The following is a 17,556-nucleotide window of genomic DNA, read 5'->3' as shown; positions in this document are numbered from 1 at the left end:
CTAGTCTATCTCTATTTGGTATACAACAGAGTTCATGGTTGACTCAATGACTGCAAGATACCTAGGTCCTATAACTGTAAAACAATCCCAAATCCTTACCCCACCACCACCGTGCTTGACATGAATATGATGTTTTTGTGCTGAAGGCTGAAACTAAAAGAGGGTGTTCTTTATTTTTTGAATGAGCTGTATTTACATTAGTTTCATACTGAGTGTACAACTGAATTCCTTTCTGCAGGGCAGTGTGCTTCAAATCCAAGGACCTCGTGGCTATAAGGGTTCCAAAGGACAGCCAGTGAGATCCCACTGACTTTTTTTCTATTACTCATTCCACTAAAATGAGTTTCAGTACAAAACATATTGAAACAACTCAAGCCATCTAACACATACACAATAAAAAGAGCTGAAAATATAAACTGTAAGCTTAAAAAAATGTGTGAAATTACACAAAAAAGCTTAATAAATTAGCATTGAAGAAGTGTGCGGGCATTTTGTTTCAGGGTGAGCGAGGTTCACCTGGTTTTGACGGGGATAAAGGAGAAAAAGGCGAGGACGGTCCTCCTGGGGTCAAGGTAATGAATTCAGATACAACGTTGTTTAGAGTTTGGAAAAGTTTGCAGGTTACAGAGTGTAGTACCAATCATGTCTTGCTTAAAAACATCTAAAATCTAACTAATTAAATGTTTTTAAAAGGGTGTAAAAGGTAATGCGGGTATAAAAGGTGCAATGGGAAGATTTGGAGCACGGGGCCCGGTAGGACAAAAAGTAAGTAAGTTAGGCATCAACATTAGTTCAAACATTCATTTCTGGCAGCTCTGTGTGTGAAATTGTCACGATTGTCTGCAGGGAGATCCAGGAGATCCTGGAGTCAATGGAGTGATGGTACTGACGTCTACGACATTTAAAGCCAATATTCAGTATTAATTTAAGATGTGATCAAGTGAGATAATAACAATTTAATTTGATTGAAGGGTCGCAATGGGGCTGATGGGCTGGATGGAGCCAAAGGGGATAAAGGAGACAATGGACTCCAAGGACAACAGGGTAATCAGGTACTCTAATGAGCAGTTTATAACTACTGACAGCACCTTTGATTTCTAAACATTCAAATACAGGTAATTTAGTTTGTCATTCTTTTATTTTTTCCATAGGGTGATCCAGGAGAACCTGGCTTACCAGGAGAAAAAGGGGAGAAAGGGGAGAAGGTGAAGAATTTCCATTTTCACATTGATTACTTTTTCCTAATTTGTCACCTGCTTGTGTATCTGTGTTTTAATGAATTAAGTGATGTGTTTCATGCTTTTACAGGGTTTCAGAGGTTTTCCTGGGCGCACTGGGAGCCTTGGCCTGAATGGAGAAAAGGTTATCCCTTAATTTGATTCTTATTAGATTAGTGAGCTGTGTTAGGTTATGTAGCGGTGCTATGTGAAAAACTTTCTATGCATACTCCATATATGTCCCTGCAAAACAGGGAGATATGGGGCTACCTGGCACCCCGGGCATACCTGGACTGAATGGGGTCACGGGACGCAAGGTAAGCGTTTAAGTGTGCCTTTATTTCCCCTACTAATTTCCCAAGCACGCACGCACACACACACACACACACACACACACACACACACACACACACACACACACACACACACACAAATCAGTTACTGTTTCTCATTTTGTGAAATGTTAGGGGGACAAGGGAGAAGGGGGGATCAATGGTGTTGATGGTGATCCTGGAGTAAAAGGGGAAAAGGTTTGTCAATTCAAAGCCATATGACCTGTGATTTTTTTATCCTAGAGTTTATTTTCATATCTTATTAAAAGATTGTGAAATCTGTTTATATTTATATAATGATGTAACTTTACAGTGGTTTAGTCACTGTGATCAAAATTTTCTTTTAATGAATTCAGGGTGCAGCAGGTTTCCCAGGTTTCCCAGGTTTCAAGGGGTCAGCAGGAAGTCCAGGAAGGGACGGTGATATGGGACCACCGGGACCGCCAGGGCCTCAAGGAGACAAAGGGCCTAAGGTACACTATACCCAACTCTTTAGGTACTTGTACTTGCTGATGAAACACAGGCTCATTATCAATAACACAGTCTAATTATCTCCAAGATACCTGCTGTTCCCCTGATCACGACTTCATTATCTCATGATAACAAATTAAAAGCAGTCTAGCGCTGTCTTTACTTTTCCAAGCACCTATTCACAAGTTACGTGTGTCATCAGTACCGTCATACAGAATCGTCACTTTTGTCTTTTAGAAATGTGATATTCATGAGATGCCCTCTACAAGCTGTCATCACACAATATCGGGGCCAAAAGTTAGAACTTATCAACAGATATTAACTTTTTATTTCAAGACTGGCACGCATTAGTGGAGTAGTTGATCACTACTTTAATGGGGTATGTTTTTACTCAACATTGAACATGAAGGCTACAGTCTTTAACTAAATGATGCAGTCACAATATAGTCACGTAACAAAAACTTGTCTTGGCAGCACTAAAAATGGGGCTAAATTAGAGGCTCCAGACATAAAGGCACAAATACGCAATGAAGTATGCAGTTGAGGGAAACATATTTCTATAAGTATATGCCCTATCAGAGTCTTATAATGTATATGTTTTTTAATTTAGCAGGTTCACTAAATTGGTAGTCCATTTATAGAAAAGAACGGGCACCTGTGCTTCGTACATAGCTTATATCACTTACTCACAAATACATTTTTGAACTTTAAAGCCCAACAAGAGAAGACTAAATATGTGACAGAACACAATGAGCAGGAGCTGAATTGATTACAGTCATCACTGTGTCTTTGTAAGAGAGTGGCACCAGCAGTGGATACAGCAGAGACATGTCCTCAATTAAAACACACACACACACACACTGAGAGGTCTATTTCTGTCTGCAGCTTTCAAGTAATATCTTACTCAATTAGCTCCTTTCAGCTACAATTACTGGACTCTCAGTGTTGACAGAGAGTGGCTGGAAACCTCTAATGAGGATATTCCAAGGATGTGCCTAATTGGTCTGTCTTTCATATTGTTTAGAAGTGAGTGATGAGGTGTGCTGCTATGGACATATTTTCTTGTTGTTGATGATTTAGAGGTGTTGTATTTAAAAATATATATTTTCCCTGTGTGCACTTGCATTTTTTGGTCAAACAGGGGGACAGGGGTAAAAGAGGCAGATCAAAGAAGTGTCAGAGTGGAGCACCAGGGACACCAGGACACAGAGGAGAAAATGTGAGACACACAGCACTCGCATCTCTACACAGCTTTCTTCGAGCACACTTGTAATTCAGAAACATCCCTTCATCTATACTATTTCCTGTAACTTTCACAGAGCTAAAGTATATAATTTTGCTTTATATTCATAATAAACAACATAAATATTCATTTAAAAGTACCATCCACATCCACATTGCTGGTGGTACAGGGTCCGTGTGTTTCTCCTGCCAGAATCTGTGTTTAGTACTTTTGGCTAAACTTGGGAGGCAAAAATAAAACACAATGCTGAAGTACTAGTAAGGAAAACAGGTTGCTTAGAAGACGGGGACGAGGTCTGCGATGGTTGTTGTCCTCAAAGATATTTCGGTGCATAAAGATGGCAATTAAACAGCAATAAGACAGAGTCGGTCTGCTATCAGTTTGCAGTTGAATGCGTCAAGCATCTGTTTCTGATAATATGCCGATTAAGTGTGATAAATTGGGGAAAATGGCAAATCTGTTGCCATCTGTTGCAAATCTGTTGCTGTCTACATCCACAGAAATTCACATTAAACAGAAATTCACATTTACTTCTTCCATTCAGAGTCGAATAAAAACCTCAGATCTGAAACAGAAATTCCTCCACAAATAGTGACGTAGCTGTTGCAGTACGGTAATTTAACTGCAAAATTGTCACGGTCTGGCTGGCAGACCGTGGGGATGTGGGGAAAAGGAGGACCCAGGCGCGGTACTCTGTGTATAAACAGTGCGTTTATTTACAGTGATGGAAAGTAACAATAAACCCCAGTGTATTCCCCAGACTCCCGTGTCGTGTCTCCCTCGTGCTCTCTGCTCCCGTGTCAGCACCCCCCGGTGCTCGCTGCTCTCCCAAGCCTTCCACGCTCCACCTGTGGGAAACAATAGCGGCAGCTGTCAGGACACTTAGGAATGGCAGGCATACACTTTAAGACAAAACCTAGACGGGGTGACTAACGTGGAGTCTCATGCAATGATCCCGCGTCGGTGGGAGCTCCAAGACTCTCCTAAGTAGCTCCCCCGACGAGCCCTGATCAGCGGCAGGTGTGTGGCTTCGGGTGTGGCCAGTCCCTCTGCAGGGCCACACCCCTCAGGCCTGCAGGTGGCCGAGCTCCATCCTCCAGGCACACCCGCAGACATACACACCCATACCTCGCCTAAACATATGAGTGGGACACAGACTAACACAGCACAGAGAAACACACATATGTACACGCACAGAGAAGGGGAAACGACACCAAAAATACATAATAATACACAGGTCCATGACTGCCCAGGGATCCTGGGTCGCCCAGTCCCAGGACCCTGACAAAAATGACATAGGCACTCAGCAAAATCGCTGAAAAGTTACGTTCACTGATGCAGACTGACTCTGATTACTGTCAATCTGATTATGTTTTTAAATTACATGATAGATACAGTCCCGATCAGAAGTTTAAGACCACTTGAAAAATGGCAAAAAAATATCATATTTTGCATGGTTGGATCTTAACAAGAAGAAATGGGAGTGAGACAAAATATTTTTTGGGCATACAGTTTATTGCAAGCAACGCTTAAATTGAAACAGGCTGTTTTACAGCTGATCAAAAGTTTAGGACCACATGCCTTTAAAAGGCCAAATCTGTGCAAAAATGTGGATTCATTGTCATTTTTTGTCAGGTAGTCACACAGTCATGACGTTCTGATGGCATTTCCTTTTTGAATGTGGTCGGGTTGTTGAACTGCATAAGCAGGGTCTCTCACAGCGCACCATCACTGCTGAGGTGGGACGCAGTAAGACAGTCATTTGGAATTTCTTAAATGATCCTGGGAGTTATGGAACAAAAAAGTAAAGTGGAAAACCTGAAAATAATTTCACCAGCAATGAGCTGGAGAATCTAACTGGCTGTCCATCAAGACACTGGACAATCCTCGAACCAAATTAAGGCTGTTACTGGTGCTGACTGCAGCCCCATAACCATCAGACGGCATCTGAGACTGAAGGGCTTCTTGGCTGTCTTGAAAGGCCTCGTCTCCTTGAACGCAACAGAAATGATCCTTTGGACTTTGCAAGAGAGCACCAAACATGGGACACTGAAAGGGGGAAGAAAGTTTTATTCTCTAATGAGAAAGAATTTAACATTGATGATACAAGCAGATCCCACCTGAGATATTGTCTACGCGCCACAGTGGAGGGGGGCGCCATAATGGTCTGAGGTGCTTTTTCCTTCAGTGGAACAATGAGGTGTCAGGAGGTGCAGGGGCATCAAACACTATAGTTGCTGGCTATGTCCAGATGTTGCAGAGAGCATCCGTCATGACTGAGGGCCCTCGTCTGCGTGGTAATGACTGGGTTTTTCAACAGGACAACACTACAGTACACAATGCCTGCAGGACAAGGGACTTCTTCCAGGAGAATAACATCACTCTTTTGGACCATCCTGCATGTTTCCCTGATCTAAATCCAAATAAGAACCTTTGGGGATGGATGACAAGATGAATGAACACCAGCTCCATCGAGTAGATGCCCCTCATGCAGCCGTCTTCACTGCTTGCAGTTTCCACTCACCTCATGGAAACACTTGCATCAAGCATGCCACAACAAATTTTTGAAGTGATCAACAATAATGGTGGAACTACTCATTACTGAGTTCATGTTTTGAACTTTGATTTCTGTTTTGGGGGGGTGTTACAGGTTGTTTTTGGAGGTGTGGTCCTAAACTTTTGACCAGCTGTAAAACAGCCTATTTCAGTTTAAGCATTGTTTTCGATAAATTGCATGCTCAAAAAAAGGTTTTGTCTCACTCCCGTTTCTTCTTGTTGCATGTTGAAGCTCTACTTGGAACCTTGTTAAGATCCAACCATGCAAAATGTGATATTTTTTTTGCCATTTTTTAAGTGGTCTTAAACTTCTGATCAGGACTGTATTTGCAACCCTTCAACAATCTGTTTGAGAATGATTGAGTTAATGCAAGTCAGACTGGGATTGTTTGGAGACAGGTTACCTCCCTCAATGTGTGCAATCACCTTGAACATGGACAACCAGTTGGTTGCTGCAACTACTTGTAGTTGGTTACAGTTTGTCTTTCTATTTTTACTCTAGTGTGACAGAGTCATTAGAAATGTTTAATTTAAATGAAATTATTTAAAATGCATTACACACATTATTGGCTGCCTGAAGATATTTTTCTGGTCACCAAGAAAATATTATCTCTTCTTTAAGATATTTTCTTGTTTGGTCTCCAAAACAGATCCAGCCCACATTAGAGATTAAAAGATGGTCAAGGCTCTGTTTAGATGTGGTGGATTGAAGAGTTGTCTGTTTGCCACTAATGAGTAATCCCTTTGATGTTGCACATTGTTTTTTGATACATTGATAATGTAAAAGTGTGGCTAATTATTTAGTTTTAGTTTAGTTCTGTTGCGCCTTTATTTTGCACAGCATTAAAAGTATTGCAGGTCTGTCTGCAAGAGACTTTTGATAGTCATACTCAGTAGCTAAATAAACACATCCCGTCCAACAGTGTTCTTTTAAAAGCTCTGTCCCAAAGGCACTAATATCTTGGCTATCTTACTAAACTTCGTTTTGAAGGTATTGTGTCTATGTAGTCCTTCGCAAATACCATGATACCATTACATAGAGCAATTAATGACACACCAAATCAGCTGAATAACATTAGCTGTGTTAGCAAACTGCAACATGCAGATTTCAGACTTCAAAAATCACCAGTAGTAACAGACCTTTTTGCCTAATCATACCTCTACTTTTTTTTTAAAATGGTCACAGTTAAAACACTCTTGTTCCAGTGTTTGAACTCTCATGTATTCTGTGCACAAGCTCAAATAAATGGTTTAGCATTGACAGTAAATGTCACTTTTTGTTTATATTTAAAGAACTAGAGCCCTGTGCAAACTGGTTTTTTTAACACATGCAAAACACACAGCAATAGAACAATCAAGAGATTTAAGTATTTTGATTTGATTTTAAAAATTGGCTTGTGACCTCATATTTAAGGGCACTATATTCTCTCTCACGTATGTTTTCAGTTCTCAGCCTTGTAGTCTCCAGATCTGTATTTTTGTATTTCATGTGTTCACCAAAATAAAACACATGATTGCTGCGATGTTCACTTCTGTAAGTGGACATTGTGTTAACACACACCTGAATGCTTTCAGTCTGGCACACCACTAAAAACCTTTTAATAGAGGTGGTCACACTTGCTGTGAAAACTTTCCTTTTCACACGACTTTTAGTCCTTGTTAGATCTAAAAGGTGTAATAAGCCAAAATAAGTGAAATTACCTGCATGGCTGTCTTCTCCTTAACTGAATATTGTGTACATGTTAACTTGAGAGAAGTGTGGGTCCAAATATGTTGTTGTGTCTCATCACTTTTCAGTGCAAATGTCAGTAAACTGTCTGAATCTGTCATCCAATATAAATATAACATGTTAATATCTTTTCCTTTTAGGGTAAAGTTGGTATTGAAGGAGCAAAAGGGGAGAAAGGAGAGCCTGGACTCTCAGTACGTCTTAGCACGCTTGCACACTCACACGTGACAAAAGGCTAAAAACTGACTTGTCATTTAAATTATTCACATTCTTGCATTTCTTCGTTTCAAGGCTGAAGAAGTGAAGGAGCTAGTCAACCAGGAGGTGGTAGAAAAGTGCGGTAAGAGTGTGCTTGTGCGCACGTGTTATTCGTTTGTACATTTTCAACCTCCTACAGTACGTGCACTTGTACTTCATCCATGAGTGAATAAACGTGTGCCTCTAGATAGGCCTGCATATTGCGAACGCATGCTTGTTTGTTGTAGAGCTCCCGTGGCAGCAGCATGGCACCCGTGTGTGTTCAGCCATCTGTTATGTTCTCTCAGAGGAACACGCATCATGGTGCCAGCAACAGCAGAGCCATTCACAAACACAAGACAGCCATTAAGTAGAACGCCTCACCCAGATTCCACGGCACATTCACGATATTTGGAGGCTGATTGTCTGCAACACACCTTTTTCACTGAAGACATTTTGGCATGCCGTATGTGTTAATGGAAAGATAGAATGAAAGCTCTGTGACTCAAACCACAATTTGAGATGATCTTAAATTAAACTCAATTTATGTCACGGCTGATGGAAGGTATGGACTCAAGCGCGGAGCTCTGGGTTGAAGCAGACAGTGCGTTTATTTACAGTGCGTGAAAGATAGTCCTTAAACATCAATATATCCAACAATTGTCCTTTTTCTCAGTTCCTAGAAGTGGTGAAGGTGAGTTTTCCCGTGAGGTCTGTGTGCGCTCCTTCCGTGTGAGCTCCTCCTCCCGAAAACACCAGTGAATCCTTTACTCCACTCCTCCGTCCCGTACTTCTCCAATCTGAAAGTCGAGCAAACACAACAACGGATGAGAAGGCTTGCCTGGCCACGCGGGTGACAAGATCACGCGCACACTTAGCTACCGAGCTCCGAGTACAATCCAGCGTCGACTGCCGTCTGGACACATCGTTAAATACCTCCGTCTAGTGAGGAAAGATTAGCGGCAGCTGGAGCCGAAGATTACACTTCCGGGTCAGAGATTGGCCTTTCTCACTCTCTCGGAGACGCCGTTCCTCGGCAGCCAGACCCGCAGCGTAGGGAGGGAGAGAGAAAGAGAGGAGGGCATACACACACATCACAAACAAGCAGGTCGTCCGGGAAGACCGTCCGACCGTGACAATTTAACTGAATTTATTGTATAATATCTAGACTACATTTTGCATCCTTGACAAGGATTGGATTTTCCTGCTGCCTATTAGTAACGGTAACACAGGTTTGCCTCTCAGACATGCTAATTACCCACAAGTGGTTGATGCTTAAATATTATTTAATTTTTGTATGCGATAACAGAAAAGGAACAGTCTATTGATTTATGAAGTGTTCCGAGTATAATCTGTGAATAGATAGTGTGTTTTTTTTATGTGTTTGTTTTCTTGTTTCCTGCTGTTTGTCTTTATTAAACAATAGCACTCCCACATATTCATAGGAACACTTTACAGGGAAATAAAGTATAAACTAATAAATAAAGTGAGCTGAAGGGAATAAAAGAATGCAAGAAAATATTTTAAATACTTAGAATTCTAGTTAAATTATGGTATTATGGCTAATTTAATTACTTAAATTTGATGCATGACAAATATATACAGTACTGTGCAAAAACCCTGTGCCAGCCCTCATTTCTTTATACTTTGCTTCCAAGGAGCCAGACTTGCTTGTAATTGTTTCAGTCCTTGTGAGCGATAGTTCTCCAGGCTGTCCATTTGCTGCTTCATCACTCATTTTCAGTTCAGTCCTTGTACATGACCATTTTGAAAGAAATTCTTTTTCTAAGTCAGCTACTTCACAGTGAACTGTGAATTATCCAAACATAAAAAAGATAAAAGTATTTCTGCCCCAACAAGATGATTCCCAAAGAGGTGTTAGCCATTTCCCATTTTCCTAGCAAAAAAAAGTCATGCTGTTTTTATCACTGCAGGATTGGAATACAAGTTCATGGTAAAATCTGTTGACCCAGATGCAACAACTGCAGTGACTAAGAATGAAAATGACCAAAAAGACGTTGTGAAATCTATCACCCATGACCTGCATGAACAAAGTATGGAAGAAAACATGGCAGACAACATGGGAGAAGGGCACCCACAAAACCAGACTGGTAAGAAACACAAGTAGCTGTTTGCAGGGTCAGCGCCTCTGGCCAAACACACAGATGCCTTAGATAGCGTGTGACCAAGTGTCTAGCTAAATAGCTGCATATATCAACCTTATGTGTAGCAGCTGTGATGCAGGCAATTAAAATGTGCTGTGTCCTGACAAGGACAAAGAAAACAAGCCTGCCTACATGTCTCTGATACTGTATCCATTCTTTAGTTAAACATTAAGGTAAAAGCACCAATGAACATGCTGAACATGTCTGATTAAAGGTGATGTGATTAGGTAATATTTCTTTATGTGCCAGGTCTGTGCCTTTTTTTTTTTTTTACCTTTTAGGACATCTACAAGTGATGCAAATATCCCAGAACTGCAACATACTCAGTTCAGACACATCTAGAGATCTGTGTTGTGATGCCATACCAGCTTACTTTTTCCATTTTTTCTTGTCAGTCTCACCACTGTGAGTGCTCTCCCAAAAAAGGCTAAGCAATGGACAGAAAAGGAAACCAAAATGTAGTAATTATTAAATAGAGTGCTATTACAGGGAAGCCACAAAGTTAAACCAAAGGTCAGCTTGTACCAGCAATCTCACATGCCGTGATGCTTATTAGCTAATACAGCCACGGGCAGAAATTGCTTTCTGCATCCCAAATTATTGTAATTCTTGCTTCAGGTACATAAACCAGACAGCTGATCAAAGTACAAGGCTGTCATTGCCCTGTGTCAATGTCAACTGGTTTATTTATTCATTTAAATCATTAAATATAGTACTCATCTGTTCCCCAAATAATGATTGTACAAGTACAGCTCAGCATTCACACCTAAATAAATATGGTGTTTATGTTCACTTGTTTTGTTGCACGAAATCTGATGTTTTACAACAAATAATTAAGATGGACAATATTCCTCTAGCGGATACTTACATAAACTTATAAACCTCACGTGAATAGCTCTTCTTATCTGTCCTGAAATGCTAGATTGTGAGCACTCAATGGATAAAATTCTTCACAAGGAATGAAGCATCTTTTTGTAAAAAAAAACAAAACCCAAGAATGAAGGATTTTCTTCACATGTGGGCTAAATATTTTATTACTTTTGTAGTACAAACATTTAAAACTTTCGACTGCATACCTGTGGATGTATGCAGATGTCTAGGAGAGTGGGTAGTGGATTTTTTTGTGTTAAAACCAGATTGTTTTCATGAGAGGATGCCCAAGGAGTGAAAACGTGTAAGGACAGCAAGACAGTGGCGAGGTGTGCAGTTGGAGTGACAGATGGGTTCAAGGTAGGGATGGGATTACATCAGGGATCGGCTCTGAGCCACTTCTTGTTTGCAGCGGTGATGGAAAGCTTAACAGATGAGGTCAGGCAGGAGTCTCCGTGGACTATGATGTTCAATGACGACATTGTGATCTGTAATGAGAGTGGGGAGTAGGTGGAAGAGAGCCTGGAGAGGTGGAGGTATGCTCTTAAGAGAAGAGTGATGAACGTCACTTGAAGCGAGACAGAATACAAGTGTGTGAATGAGAGGAAGACAGATATAACAGTGAAGTGATAGTGAAGATTGGTGAGTTTAAAATAACTGGGGTCAGCCATCCAAACTCAGTAGAAGTGCACAAGAGAGATGAAGAAGAAAGTGCAGACAAAGTGGAGTGGGTGGAGATGAGTGCCAGGGGTGATTTGTGGCAGCAAGACTGAAAGGGGAGGTTTACAAGACGGTAGTGAGACCTGCTGTAAGCTGGAGGTGACAGAGTTGAAGATGTTAAGATTTTTTAGGGAGGGACCAGGATGGACAAGATTAGAGACGGGTACATCAGAGCGACAGCTCAGGCTGAGCAGTTCGAAGACAAAGTTGGCAGGCTGAGATGGTTTTGGACATGCGCAGAGGAGGGATAGAGCACATACCAGACAAAAGATACTGAAGAAAGAGGAACAGAGGAAGTCCATAGAGGAGGTTCATGGAGTGTAGTGAAGGAGAACATGCAGAAGATTGGTGTCACACAAAAAGTTGCTTGGGATAGGGTGAAATGGAGGCAGATGCTCCACTGGTATTTTTGTATTTTGGTATTATTGAGTTTACTTGTGATTTAAATTTCATTGTGTATTTATAATCAGGGGGTCAGCTTGTGCTTGATTTCTTTAAAAGCCTCCTTTTTATGAAATCCACGTGCAAAAATCATTTGTTGTGATGAAGAATTCCTTTATGTAAGCGTCTCTCTCAGAACTGAGTGTTTATTGTTCACTTTCTGAATATAGTAAAACCCTACATTAGTGATGTTGTTTGATAAATCCAGATGAAGGGAAAGCAATACAGCAGGCCTTGTAGAACAAAAAGCTGAAGTGCTTCAAAGTTCGTTCCAGCTCTATCAATAATTTTTTAATGATACTTTTGGATTTCCCCTTTTATCGTTTAGCTTTAATGATAGCAGGATATGAATTCCCTCAAAAGTTTGTACTTTATAGCTGGCACGAAAAACAGAAAGTTGATGATCGGAAGGCCCAGAACTGTTTCTCGCTAATTTGCTGGATGAGCTAAAATGTCACTGGCACTCGTAATGTCCAGTGAAGGTGGTTCTTTATTGTGTATCAGTAATTGCTTTTGTTTCTGGCTTCAGATACTCATGATGGAGGGACTGTGGAGTGGGGACAAAGGAAGAAGAGAAGGGTATATGGAAGAAACACAGCAAGTGAGTTACCAAGAAAACTGATGTTGTTTGTGTCTATTTCCCTCCTCTCTTGTTCCCTTTATTTGCTTTGTGTATCGAAACAAAATTATAAATTTGATGTCACTCAACACCCTTTTCATAGTAAAGACACTCGAGCTTTTTGAATGTTTTCACATAGACCTGGGAGAACCTGGGAGAAATATTAGCTTCCACAACAAGTTTTCAGTCATTTCAAAATACCCTTTTATCTGTTTTATTTCCCAGGGGTTGGATCGGTTACAGAAGGAAAATAAAGTTTAAGTTACAGCTAGGGTTGTCGCAACAGACACTGTATGATTAATATGGCTACAATTTGCACTAATAATCAGTTATAACAATAAATTTAAAAAGAAATAGTAATCATTATCAGTTACACTGTCCTTTATCGTCAGCACTAGTAGCTAAATAAACTGTATCCGGTCTTTAAGTGATGACGTGATGAATCCTGCTTCTGGGCCCAAACTACCCTGCGTTTAACAAGGCTGTTGTGTATTTAACATGTTTTAATGCTTTGTATCTTGTTCTATTTAACCTCAAAAAGCCCCTAAAAACAGTCAGTGATCACTATCGGCCTCTCTCGGTTTTTATTACCGCTATTCATTTTAAAGCTCAGTTTTTAAAACCTTACATGTAACTACAGCCCAGCCCATGCAGCAGTATATTAATGACTAACCTCGTATTGTGGATGGATGATCTCAGTTGCTCTCCCGAGTCCCGACTGAAGTTTGGTCCGTTTACAGCATCCTGCCATGCGATTGCATTTGTCTCTGACCATCGAGAATCCTCATGTTAACTTTTGAGTGGAAAAGAGTTAGAGTTCCTCCTCAAGCTTCACTGTTTATATTATGCTAACATAGCTGTGTCGCTAGCAATCACGTAGCACATCATTATATACCAGCTAGCCAAACTTCAGTAACCCTAAAAACATCACTGCTGTTTAGTTTTCTGTCTCCATTTATGTTGGAAGTGATAGCAGAGCTGTGCATCTTAATTTGTTTCCAAAACCCTGCAGTCAGGACATGCTGTATTATGTTTAGATGGAAACTAGCGAGCTAACTCCCTGCTAACGTCTAACTCCGTTAAATGTCATAAATTCTGTTTTCATGGATGCCTGGATGTTAAACTCAATTGTTACACCTGGTAGAGCAGAACGCTGATCATTTTATTACAGATGAAAGAATTTAGACAGTTTTTCAGCTCTTAGTGAGGCTGCAGTGATCGTTTGACTTATGGACCTGCAGCAGAGTTTGGGCCCGGATATAAAAGATGGATGTTTTAGGCAATCTTGGAATCTGCAGTTGTTTACAAATGGCTCCAAGAGATTCTCCTTATTAGATCTTCATTGAGTTCCTTGGACTTTCCCATTGTTAGTATTGATCAGTTCAATCAGTAGTGTCAAACAAATCCTTTTTTAAGCAGGGAAAACTACCAGTTGTAGTCAATCGTGATGACAACAGAGAATTTAACTGGCCTTGGCTTTGTCAAGTTAAGACATTGTAGAACTTATCACTTATTTAAAGATTTAAGTGAGTATATGTATATATTTGATCCTGCGTGTATACTTTGATCCCTGCCTGGATGACAGAAAAATCCAAGCTAAATTCAAATGTGTGTGTGAACTTCTGACCATAACTGTAGTTAAAGTGAGTATACACTCAACAAAACATATTCTGTGCACTTTGTTGAGAATCTAACACTTGTGAAAATAGAGTCCAGGCCACGAGTGCTGGTGTCTTGCAGGTTTTAGATGTGTCTTTGATCCAACACAGCTGATTTAAATGGCTAAAGTATCTCCTCAACATGTCTTGAAGTTCACCAGAGGTTTGGAAATGAACTAGACACTTGATTCAGATCTGCTGACCCTGGGTGATATCTAAAACCTGCAGGACACCGGCCCTTGAGGCCTGGAGTTCCCCCACCCCTGAAGTAGAGTGACTCCACAGCATGTCAGTTTGAAGGGCAGCTTTACGCTTTTCCTCATCTACCTGTTCTTTCATTAACAGACCGCTGCCTGGAGCCGATGTCAGAAGGAGCCTGTTCAGACTATTCTCTGGTCTGGTACTTCCACGCCCGATCGGGGGAATGCAGACCGTTTGTTTACGGGGGCTGTGGTGGCAACCAAAACAGATTCTCCTCCAGACATGAGTGCGAGGAATGGTGTGAGGCGGAGAGTCGAGTTATGGGGGGACCAATCAGATCGCGCAGGGAATAATCCTTCAAACAGTTAATCCAGTGACTGAAAAAAAATCCTGCTTTGAAGAGATTTTTGGTTATACAATATGAATGTGCGGATACTATAGATGCTATAAAAAAAATGTACACCTCCACAGCCGCAGAACCTTGGAGACTGAGCCAGCAACCCCCAAACAAGATGCTTAATTTTGTACATAACTGTGTAAAATGTTATTGTTTTTGCATTTTGCATTGCTCTTATTTATATATTTTAACAGATGTTTTTCAATTTGTTATATATGGATAATGGGATGCGATGTAGTCTAAATGTGAATGATTTTTTTCTTAATTTCACATAACATCTGCACATGTAAGTATGTTTTCTTGCAGCTGTGTTACTAAAATAGACTGACATTGACAAAGATTTTGAATGTAAACGTGCCAAAAATAAACATTACTAAAAAAAAAAATCTTAAATCCACCTCACGATTTGTCTTTTTCATGCCAGCCTCTTTCATTTTCCAGCTCGCTATAGCGTATCTCTTTATATAACTGTCACCTTTCTTATGTTTTGTCAATCGCCCTACATCCTGTGTGGTGCAGAAATGAGAAGCTGATAGCTGACTGCCTGCTGACTCCTCCACCACTACATATGTTTCTTTGGCAGGGGGTGTTATGGGTCAGGCTGGGAGCCAGATGAGGGGCCAACAGGGGCCCAGTGTGGGAGCTCACGCAGGGGCTGTTTTAGAGGACTCTCCATCAGACCGACTCAGCAGTAGCTGGGGATTCCTGTGTGGGTGTTGATGAGGGGGCAGCACGCATTGAAGTTTTTTGGTTGTTGTTTTTTTCTCTTCTGGCAGTGTGACAGATGAAAAAGCACGACACATTTTAGGCTCTCAAGTTGCCAGGTTGTTGCTCCTGGGTTCTTTCATATCTCTAATCTGTTTTTCAGGTTGGTTTGTAAAAATAGTGTTTTTCAAGTTGACAGAGGAGACAAGCCCCAAGAGGCTTCCTTCATATTAGTCACGATTCTGTACTCTGATGTACACCCACACGCAAAGATGCTTGATATGTCTACTTGATATTTTTAGACATAAAGAAATCTCATTATAAAATTAAAAATGTTTAATTTAAGCACAAGGCAAAAGAAATATTAAAACTTTCTTAAAGCATAAGCTTAATTTCATATTTAATAGTTTCAAGTTGCCATTTTTTTTCTTGTAGATTTTGCTAAACTCTTATGTAGACATTTACACTTTTTGAACCAATCCAGTTATAAAGGGACAAATAGAGATGAGGAAAAATAAACAACTTGCTTTGCGAAGACACATGCAGATGCAGGACAGCCTCACTACTTAAGGTTTTCTTAGGCCTTGTGAGCTCAGTGACAACTTAGCTGTTTTTTAATCTTTTCAACCTTTAACCTATAAGTATAAACAGTAGCAAGAAAGTGCTTTGTGGTCAATAGGCCTTCACTCCTAAGCAGAGCAACACAAACCAGCGTCAATGTAATAAATGTAGGATTTTTGTCCCCCTTGATGTTGAAGGGGGCATGTAATTCCATTTCAGAGATCACTTGCGGAGGAAGCTGGAGTGGGAGGAGGATATCTCATTGCCTCGTGTGTCACGGAACGCAATTACTCCAGCTGTGAAGACTTACATTCATATTAATGAAGGTGAGTGAAGTTGCTCATTAGACCCTGACCCAGCGCCCTTTGATGCCGTCTCCCCCTGTATGCTCTTTTTCATTCTGACATTGTAATGTACATCAACTCTGCTGCGTGTCATGTGTACACTCAACGGTAATTAAAACACAGTGCTCTCTAGAAAATCTCAGATATCTCCCGTCTCTTTTGAAGAAACATTTGTGAATCGCGCACAGAAGTTTTTATATGTGGTGTCACTCAACTTATTAAAACTTCAAATGGAACAAATGCTCATCTCTTTATTAATAGATGTGAAACTGATGTCGATGGAGACATCTGAAAGAGCAGGGAAACTTTTAAACTCTGCACCTTTATTCTTCATTCAGTTCTTCGTCTTGTTGAAATTAATATATAAAATGAGCTAAAGAGACAATATTGTATTTGAAGGACTTTAATTTGCTTTGATAAAGTGAAGAGTTATATTTATGACCTGTTCTAGAATCTACAGGTTTACATTTCGCTATAATGAACATACAATGATATATTCATTATAGAAAGATATTGTCTAAAACAGTGCATGTAATGTGAGCGCTTTCTACCTTTATATAATAAGGTTTAATACGCTTTAACTAATGACATTCATAGTTGAATATAACCAGATCAATCACCTTCTATGTCACTTTCTCTCTGGACCCGGGCTGCAGAGCATCTCAAAGAAAATCCAACTTTTCCAGTCCTCTTTCAGCTGACGGTGTGACAGCCCCACCTATGGTTTTTACGCTTGCAGGTTTAGATGTTTGGTTTTCTGTACCTGTGCTGGCTCCTCGTTCTTTCTATCGCCATCCTCTACCCAATTTGGTCTGATTGTTTTTTTTATCCTCTCTGTTTTACCTTAACATCCTTTCATCACTGCAACCATTACTTTTTAATTACTTTAAATCATAAATGGATCCGCTCTTTGTGCAGTTTTAACAGCGGTAATTGGGAAACCTCTGAAGACACGCCTAATATTATAATGTGAGACAATTTCATTTAACTATTGATCCACAACCCAAACATATCCTGCCAAGTGCGCCTGAGATAAGCGTCAAATGCGCTCAGCTGAGAACAAACGTGTCAATGGGAGCTGTCCGTGGTG

The 17,556-nt window shown here is 40.4% G+C and overlaps 1 protein-coding gene across 1 annotated transcript in view; it reads left to right on the top strand.

Moving 5' to 3' along the window:
- col7a1l (collagen type VII alpha 1-like) overlaps positions 1-14,812 on the top strand; it is a 65,318-nt gene extending 50,506 nt beyond the window's left edge. Inside the window, exons 93-108 of the mRNA XM_085375888.1 lie at positions 239-295; positions 501-572; positions 694-765; positions 847-882; positions 972-1,052; positions 1,152-1,205; positions 1,309-1,362; positions 1,472-1,534; positions 1,685-1,747; positions 1,906-2,022; positions 3,162-3,239; positions 7,689-7,742; positions 7,840-7,888; positions 9,720-9,896; positions 12,511-12,582; positions 14,604-14,812. Coding sequence (XP_085232014.1) covers positions 239-295; positions 501-572; positions 694-765; positions 847-882; positions 972-1,052; positions 1,152-1,205; positions 1,309-1,362; positions 1,472-1,534; positions 1,685-1,747; positions 1,906-2,022; positions 3,162-3,239; positions 7,689-7,742; positions 7,840-7,888; positions 9,720-9,896; positions 12,511-12,582; positions 14,604-14,812 — 1,308 coding nt within the window. The remainder of the gene's footprint in view (positions 1-238; positions 296-500; positions 573-693; positions 766-846; positions 883-971; positions 1,053-1,151; positions 1,206-1,308; positions 1,363-1,471; positions 1,535-1,684; positions 1,748-1,905; positions 2,023-3,161; positions 3,240-7,688; positions 7,743-7,839; positions 7,889-9,719; positions 9,897-12,510; positions 12,583-14,603) is intronic.
- Positions 14,813-17,556: the final 2,744 nt, after the last annotated feature.

The sequence above is a fragment of the Diplotaxodon limnothrissa genome, linkage group LG17 (assembly GCF_057381915.1).
Source record: "Diplotaxodon limnothrissa isolate DT_005_m linkage group LG17, D_limnothrissa_male_GT1.1, whole genome shotgun sequence".
NCBI lineage: Eukaryota > Metazoa > Chordata > Actinopteri > Cichliformes > Cichlidae > Diplotaxodon > Diplotaxodon limnothrissa.
Note: the sequence above shows the minus strand (reverse complement) of the source record. Positions and strands in the feature narration are given on the sequence as shown.